Raw genomic sequence first — 9,118 nt, forward strand, 5'->3', positions numbered from 1 at the left:
CCTCCAGCAGTTGTGAGGCGGTTTATCGGTGTTCAAGTGCATCCAGATTGAGTCCCCCCCCCCCCCCGCCCCCCCCCGTTGACCTCTGAGGAAGCACCGCCAACACCCGCTCTCCACCTTTTCACTCGCCGCCCACAGCTTTTGTTTCCTCCAAAGCTACGAAGCCGAGTCGTTTTGGTTTATCTGTTCCAACGGGTCAAAACTCACGTACCGGTGCGATTAAAAAATGCACGACGCCGCTCGGCCTCGCCTCGTTCCTCCCAGTGTTTTGACTCCTGCGTTGACCCCTGCCGCCTGGTTTTGGCATTCCGGCAGGCTGGAGAAGAGGAGGAGTGGAGCTGTGGCCCCCGGCAACCCCTCTGCACGCACACACGCACGCACACACACACACACACACACACACACTCACATACTGTCCTTGGGCTGAGGTGTCCAGGGTTTCTGCTGGTCAGCAGAAGAGAACGGCTGTGTGATGGCACGGGTGTGTGTACGTGTGTGTGTTGGGGGGGGGGGGGGGGGGGGGGGGGGGGGGGAGCTGTCAGAGAAGCCCTGAGGGTGTGTTTGTGTGTGATTTAAAAGTGAGGAGAGGCGGGGCGGCCTCTGGGAGGGAGCTGAAGTTTAGTGGCTCTGGTCCAGACCTTGTTCCGTGTAAACTGACTGCTTAGCCAACCCTTCAAAGAACTCACACACACACACACACACACACACACACACACACACACACAAAACAGAGAGTCTCCCCTTTACCCTTGGCTGTCTGTTTTGGTGTGTGTGTGTGTGAGCAGATGGACAGGTTCATGGACCCTGAGGGAAGAGAAAAGACGCTGCTTCTCCTCCAGTAAAAAAAAAAAAAAACACACACAAGAAGATACAAGAACACCAACACAATCACAAGGAGAGAAGCTGGACTTTGGCTTCTCAGAGTCGTGAGAGAACTCACGGCCTATATACTATATATATGAATGTTATGACGAGTGATGCAATGCAAAAAATATTTATATACATTTACATTTACAATACATGCGTTCTCTATTTATAAATTAAATCCTAAATAATGTATTAATTGGTAAATAAACCTTTTTTAAAAAGCTGTGTTTTTATTCTTCATAATCTGAGGAGAGAGAAACCTGAGCTACGTCAAAGCATGAAAAGCCATAAGTCATAATATAATATTTAGATACACTTTGAGGTCCGCTTCGTGGGGATTCTGAAGGTTTAGTAGTAAACGGTCTCTCTTCTCAGTCCTGGTTGTCCAGCAGCGTGGTGTTCCAGGTGGAGCCACCAGGTGAAGGTGAAGCCACTGCTGCGTGGTCAAAGGTCGCTGCCGGAGGCCCTCTCTGGAGGAGTCCCTGGTGAATCTGCTTGACTTAGTCATTTTATTTTCATAAGATGACAAGCAGTGGAATAAGTTCTTAGAAATCTGCTCAGTGATGATCTCGTTCACTTAATTGACTTAATTAATCTCATATAAAGGCATCAGGTTTAATGGAGCCTTTTTTATTTCCTTACACAAATATCTCATTTGGCCTTTGAAAATGATACAGCCTAATTATAAGTGACATCATTCCCTTTATATGTTCTCCTTACACTACTCAAAGCCAAAGATACAAGAGTTAAAGGATCAAATGGAGGAAGCGTGAGACGTGAAATGGGCCCGATGATTGATGACCCCTCACACAGTCGCTGTTTGCCTTCTTCAGACCACTCAGGAGGATATTTATGGTTTGCTGAACACTTGAAACTCAGCGGACCCTCTCTTCTCCTCCTGGTGCACGAGCCCCTCGATTGGTGCTGACTTATTGTGCTCAAAGTCAACGGCGCTTTATTCAATTCGTACCTCTGATATGTTTCATTCTGTTTGGTGATCAAATGTGTTTCATCTCATTTCTCAACCATGGTTAACAACTTACTCTGTGTTTTCAGAGTTCATAACACAACTTGTATTTAGAAGAAAGCAGTTTTTTTCCAAGCCAATAAAAAGATTTCCGGCATATATATATATATATATATAAATATTAGATAAAAACAGACCCACTACGGTTTCTAAATCCCACTCCCCCTCGTCCTAATCTGGGCCATGTTCACTCATGCGGCATTAACGGTGAAAAACTAACCGTCTCTGGGAGCACAATGGCCGGTGCCCCCCCCCCCCCCCCCCCCTGCCCCTCAGACTCCCCACATAGACGCCGCTGTCTGACAAGCCCGCCTGCCAAACAACTCAATTAAGCAGAAAAGGAGGCAAGAAAGAGGAGCCCAAACACAGGGGCCGATAGAAAGGAAGGGAAGAAAGGGGACAGGGAAACGGAGGAGGGAGAGGCTCTGGTGGCTGCCGGGCCTCGTCGACACACCCAGCCGCCACAAAACCGGACCAAAAGACAACAGATCGCTGGCGTGTTAACTGGAATTCTGCTCCCAAGGCCACCGAGGGTCAGAGGGCGAACCGAGGGCCAGGGGGTTCATTACCAGAGCGACACACACACACACACACACACACACACTGTAGACCACAGCCTCGTTTTCACTCGTTTTCCAACGGCGCCAGTTTAATATACAAACACATGGATTTATATCCGTTAGCTGCTGTGTGCTCTCAAGTTTCTGTGAGCCCAGATTCTCATTTTCCACACAACGTGCACACCTGCAACACAATGTGTCTTAATACTATGTGCACTATGTGTCGTGTTCAAACATGGATGCACCTTGATGAGAGCCTCGTGTTCACAGGTTCAAAGTGAAGATGAGCCAATAGAACAGAGAGGAAAAGTCCTTCTTTTATGTTTTTTTTTTTTTTTTACTTTGGCTCTCCGATTTTATTACTTCACATTTTACATAAATTGTTTGAATATGGATGTCCAATAGACAGGTAGCTGTCTGATAGACCCTGTATTGCATAAGTGCATAATCCTAAAATGTACGTCTCTGATGATGCACACGTGCAGATGTTCTGCTTCAATCTGCACGTGTTGCACAATTTTGCAATAATACGGCACACATATCACAATACTATAGCCAACATTAATGGAGACTTTATTAAGATCAAAATAAATTCAGCATTTTTTCTGCTAAATTGCCTAAACTTGGATAAAATAGTTGCGTGTTGGGACAAAGTCTAATAAATCAAATATAAAATAGTATTAGAGAGTCCGGGGGAAATGGCAAGTGCATCTTCCTTTATTCAATCCCCCCCGAAAACCCCGGCTCCCAAAAAAGGTTGAGGGATAACTTGAGATTTAGCAAAGACAAAGTGTCTCCTGTGACCACACACCACCTCAGCGCGTCTCCTTTGGACCCGGGGGGGGGGGGGTAATGAGGTGACGGGTGATGGCGGCCTGTAAAGTCGTAATGAGGGCCGCGGTGTGAATGGGACAGAGGGCAGGGATGGGTGGGAGAGAACACGATGCTTAATGAGCGGCCCGGCGGGCTCGGCGCTCACCCCCCCCCCCCCCCGTTGTATCGGCCCGCTGTGAGAAAGAAGAAGGGGTGACAGAGGGGAGCCGGGATCCCAGGGTGGGACAGCGCAGGAGGGCCTGGCGTTATTTAGGGAGGGGATGAATAAAAGCTGGGTTAGAAAGTAAATGGGGGTCCTGACCAGCCCCTGTGCTCCGCTCATTGTGGAGATGAAATTTATGGCTCAGGACTTCCTAAGCCAAGGACTCCCCACGTTGACTGGTTAAGTGCAATGAAACGTCCCGACAAAGGCCGCAGGCAAACAGCACTCTGAGATGAGAGGCTGCACAGGGAGCTCCACGTTAGAGACACATGTTGGAATATACACATACACACAACAACAACAACAACAAGGGCAGAAATCCCCAAATGGATGCAAAGAATACTTTTTTTTTGAAGTTTGTAACATTTCAGCTGGCAATTATTTGTTTCTCTTAGAACCTAAAGTGCATAAAGAACAAAGCTCCTCCCACACTGTTCACTTACTGTCGATTATTGATAGAGATTTTAATCTCACGTCCGGCACAGCGACACGTAAGCGGTGTCCATGCTGTTACACTTGTAGTCCTGACTCTCTTCACTGCAAGTGTGCGTTAACATGCTTCCAAAGTCCAGAGGACGACGTGGACAAAAGACAATTCCAGATATCCGAAGATACGTTTCATGAACCACCACAACAGCAGCTGCTTTGGCTTTGAACCACATATTGTGGTTATGTTTAACGAAGGCGCCCCCCCCCCCCCACCCCAGGTGAAGCCATGGCAGATACTGGGGCATCGTATCCTCACGCGTCCTCGCCATGTCTTACCAAAGGTTTCCTTCTCGTGCTGTTACGGCACCATGGGTCCATTTCTGCATGCAGCCATACACAGTTCTGCTCCACGTGACACTGCTCATCAAACCAAATGTCATAGAAATGTAAACAGGTTACGAAAACATTGTTTTCTTTATTCATGATTATGCTGTTAACATCTAAAATGAATTTGTATGCTTTTTCGGTACAGCTGCAAGTTCTGGAGAAGACTAAATATAGTCTGTACTGCTGAAGGTTTGGTTTGGCCACAGAAAGGATCTCGTTCAGGTCAGAAAAGCATCACGTTTGGACCAGGGGAGCTTCATCGACCTGGAAAACATCACAACCATGTGGTTGAAGTAGAAAAGAGGAAATGGAATAACAGCGGCCTGTTTTTTCTTTCTTTTTTTACAACTAGGTAATTACCAATAATCTATTAATGTCTTTCTGACCAATCCACCCGTCGCCCGGCTCCTCCTTTTGTTGCATGAAGAAATATTTTGCAGAGTTTGCTGAAATGATGAATGTTTTTGGTCATCTACCACGCAAAGTGGCTTTTTTTGTGGCCAGTTTAATCCATTGTTATGTTAAGTTTCACCAGCAGTGGCTGGCTGAGCGCTACGGTGTGTACAGTTGCTATGGTGACCAGCGGGCCCTACTGTGCCGCGCCCACTGTACAGCAGGCGCGCTTTTGATTTGAATGATTGAGGTGGTCTGTTGCAGTTGCAGTCCGGTTATGGCCATTACATCGCCATTTAATGCAAAGTGCTTTGTCCGTAGCGTGAAGAGGCTGTTCAAGACAAACACGACCATTTACACACAAAACTGTCGCAGATAAAAAGATTATTTTGTTGGGCATTTATTTAGAGAAGTCCTAACACACAACTGATACTGAAATGATGAATTTCCATAGGACTCCCAGCAGATACAAAAAGACTTAAACAACACAAAGGTTAAAAAACATTCCTGCTGAATAGTGTCACTTCTGTAACTGCAGAGAGACCTTTGTCCTTTTCTCATGTTTTCATTTCAACTAAAACAACACCAAAGTGAAAATGAATGAATGAACATAGTGGCAAATCAACGGAGGGCCCGACCTGGAACGTCGTGTCAACAAACCACATCTGGAAAATTCACCCCAAACAACGGACTCTACTTGCAAAGTGACACGTAAAACATCATTTACAAAGTAGGTAATAAATGCTTTAGGTTTAAATAAAAAAAAATGAAAGAACACACGTGACACGTGATACTCTTTTGTACACTTTGACTTTTATTTGGCCGACCCACGATGTTTCGGGTGTGCTGTACGTATTTTGGGGGTAAAAAAGCCTTCAGTGCAGAGCTGCCCGCAGTAAAGATGCGTGTGTGTGCGTGTGTGCGTGTGTGCGTGTGTGTGCGCGCGCGTGTGCATTGTCTCACAGGCCCTCCTCGCCCCATTGAACAACGGTGATGAAATGGAGATGAGTTAAAGTGCCAACACAAAGGACTGACCAGACCCCTGCGTCGCCACCACAATGACACCAGCAAACTGGAGAAAGTGAGAGCCTCTTGGAGGAGCCGAGAGAAAAGGGCAAAGAACGAGAGGGGGGAGAAATTAAGGAGCCAACAAAAAAAAAAAAAGAAGAGAAAAAGGGCTGAAACATCCTGAGAGCAGGAGAAATGGATTGTTGGGCTAAAGGTGGCCGAATGGAGAGCAGCCCGGAGAAAATAGCAAGGTGGCTATAATCCCTCCAGAGATAAAGCAGCTATATGCTAATGAAACACGTGAAGTTGGGCCATCTCACTTTGATCCATGAATCAGGCTACACCTCCCTGCCTCCCCCCCCCCTCCTCTCCTCCTTCACTCCCACCCTCTTCTCCTTCCTCCTTGTTCCTTGCAAGAAAATCAAGCCTTATTTAGCTTAATCTCACTTAATGGCATCGAGCTCCTCTTTTGTCCCCCCCCCCCCCCCCCCCCACCGAAGCTAATAGATTCCCGTCCTTTCACGCGCCACCATTCACACATTCACCCTTCCGTAATCCTCTTATTCCGGGACGGCAATTATTTTGAGCATTTTATCGGCGTTATGGTTATGATCATTCTCATCATTATCGTTCACGCTCTAAAGGGGTCCGGGTTGAGGAACGTCCTCCCTCCTGCCTTCTCGCCCCAGAATGAGGCTGCCCTGCTTTTCCTTTTTTTTTTTTTTCCCCACTGGGGTGGCGAGGTGGCAGGAGCGAGCCTCCATTCAGCGGGACACATTTTCTGGGCGCTTGAACATATTGTGCAGCGAGGGCAACGAGGAGCCACGAATCAGACGTCCCTCGCAACAGAGAAACATCAAGACTCTGAGGGGGCTGGTAATCAAAAGGCCTCCTTTCCGCGGGGCAGTAATTACACGGGTGGGTTTTGATCTTTTGCTTGTTGGGGTGATGAATGGGGGGGGGGGGGGGGGGGGGTGGGGGGGGGGGCGAAGGGATGAGGACTGTTTCAGTATTTTGGGGTGCAAGGGGCTTTCAAGACCCAACGAATGCAAGGATTTCGTCACCATTTCTAGAAGTGGATCACCACTCCTCAGGACGCCCCCCCCCCCCCAGAAGCAGCAGATCCTGCACTGAGCGGATAAAAGACCTCTATAAGGGACGTCTTTACTTTCTTTACTTTACACGAGTGAGGACAATACGACAGTGACAAAAAGGGATGGCTTAATCTTTACAAACTATGAGGAAATGACTTTGCAATAATACAATTAAGGAAGAGTGTAAAAGCACCACTGAATCATTTTAGAATGATATAATAACTGAATGGACACATTATTAACGTATTTGCCAATTTTTCAAAATGAATGTCAGTAAAATATTCACTTGCAAAGTGCATTCACAGCACATAGTTAAAGGTCAACACATGACGTGCTTATTAACTATTTGATTACCTTGACCAAATGACTTCTGCTTTCCTAATCAGTGCTGTCAAAGGATGTGATGTAATGTAAATGGAACATTTTTTTGGTTCACTTATTGGATGGAACGAAAGATAATCAAAACGGCAATGAGGATTCTCATTAGAATGTACAGAATTTGGAAATAACAATCATCCAAATGTCATTTCTAAGACAGGATTGTTTAAAAAGGACCAATTGTAGTTCCTGGGATTCCTCTGTTATTTAAAAATAAATATGTGTGATGTGATGTCACTTTTTGTACAGTAATTGTATGTTAAAAAAATCATATATTCGCTTAATTACACCAAGAAAAGAGCAGGCTAACATATTTTCTACAGAGTAAGGACAAGTGTGACTTTTATTATGTGAGCCAGCCCATTTTAAACCAGTTAGAAAAGCACAGAAAAAAAAACACAAAAACAAAAATCTCTCATGTGAACTCATCCAAAGAGCTGAGGATGAGTCCATGTCCATCTGCTTTTCACTGCTGTCAAATATTATACTATAACTTTTATTCCATTTCCTGATATTGTCACCTTCTTTTCAACCAAGAAGCTACCTCACCTCAATCAAACGCCACCACAACACAATCATCACAATCATCACAATCATCACAATCATCACAGCCCACACTTTCTTCAAGAAGCGTTAAAGTAACCCACAGATCTCTGCTCATGAAACAAGAGGATTAATACTTGGTATGTTGTCTCCCATCCAAAAAGGCCACTATTATGTTGGCTTCCAACACAATCTAGCTTCCCACATACACAGTTGATCCATCAGGTTAGGAAAGTGTGAGTTGTTGCAGTAAAATATTATGAAACCAGAAATTACAACTGTTAGAAAAATAGCAATTCATTTATAAAAAAAAAGAAGATCAGAACAGTCATGAAGTCTCTTAAATTGAAACGTGTCACTTTGTGAATCTCGGAGCGGGAGCGGAGTGGCTGAATCTGGGCAGTCTACAGACCCCGCAGGGGCACAGGGGCCCCCCCGAGGCCCCCGCAGAGCCCCAGTGCACAGGAGCCAGTGCCGCCTCCATGGGGCCCGGAGACAGCAGCGGACATTTGGCAGCAGACGACGACGGAGCGGACGAAGAGGAGGAGGAGGCCGCTGCGTTGAGGAGGGACTCCTGGGTGAGGAGCAGCTGACTGGGGCCCGATATGAGGGGCCACCCTCCGGTGAGCAGCAGGCGGGGCGCCGGCCCCGCGCTCACCCCCATCCCGACGCTCACCTCCCCCAGCAGCCGCCGCATCTCCTGCAGGGACGAACTGAGAAGGAGGATGTAGTTCCTGGCCAGAACCAGGGTGGAGATCTTGGAGAGCCTTCGGCCCGGGGGGGCCCCGTGCTGGTGGGTCGGCGGGGACGAGGCGGCTGACGGCGAGGCGGCGTAAGGCACCATGACCTCCCTCAGGGCGTCCATGGCGATGTTCAGGTCCTGCATGCGCTTCCTCTCGCGGCTGTTGATCTTCCTCCTGAGCTCCTGCTGCTCCTCGGCGCTCAGCTCTCTCTGAGGTTTGGTCGGCCTGTGGGCGCCGTGGAGGGCGAGCGCGGCGGCGGGGTGGAGGCGGGGGCTCGGGTGGAACCCGGCGGGGCGGCGGGGCGGGTCCTGCGCTGAGCCGGGGACGCGGTGATGGGGGAGGGGCTGCTCCTGGGCCCTGGTCGCTGGGTTCGACAGCCCGTTCATAGTCCGCTGGGAGCCGGGCTGCGCTTCAGGGCTCGACTCTTCTTGGTGAAACAAAGTTTCAGGAGCCACGCCAAAAACAGCCTGAGCAGAAATACCTGCCTTGTGCTTTTTTTTTTTTTTTTTTTTAAATCTGCAAAGTGCAAGAAATCCAAACCTTATTCCCTCCACCTGTCGACCGCTGCCATCCAGCCCAAGCGTTGTTTACTTTGGGCTTCAGAGGTTTGTGAGTGAATGAGAGCTTCCCTTAAGTGGCAGCTCGGTTTTATC

General features: G+C 47.7%; 1 protein-coding gene across 1 annotated transcript; it reads right to left on the reverse strand.

The window, feature by feature from the left end:
- Positions 1–6,825: 6,825 nt before the first annotated feature.
- On the reverse strand, positions 6,826–9,118 carry olig1 (oligodendrocyte transcription factor 1). Its single transcript, XM_037487685.2, has one exon. It carries the CDS (start codon positions 8,849–8,851, stop codon positions 8,078–8,080), a length of 774 nt encoding a protein of 257 aa, XP_037343582.2. The 5' UTR covers positions 8,852–9,118; the 3' UTR covers positions 6,826–8,077.

The sequence above is a fragment of the Pungitius pungitius genome, chromosome 10 (genome assembly GCF_949316345.1).
Source record: "Pungitius pungitius chromosome 10, fPunPun2.1, whole genome shotgun sequence".
Taxonomy (NCBI): Eukaryota; Metazoa; Chordata; class Actinopteri; order Perciformes; family Gasterosteidae; genus Pungitius; species Pungitius pungitius.

What these genes read in the sequence shown, in the direction of transcription:
- olig1 (XM_037487685.2), bottom strand. Translation starts at nt 8,851, where the DNA reads ATGAACGGGCTGTCGAACCCAGCGACCAGGGCCCAGGAGCAGCCCCTC.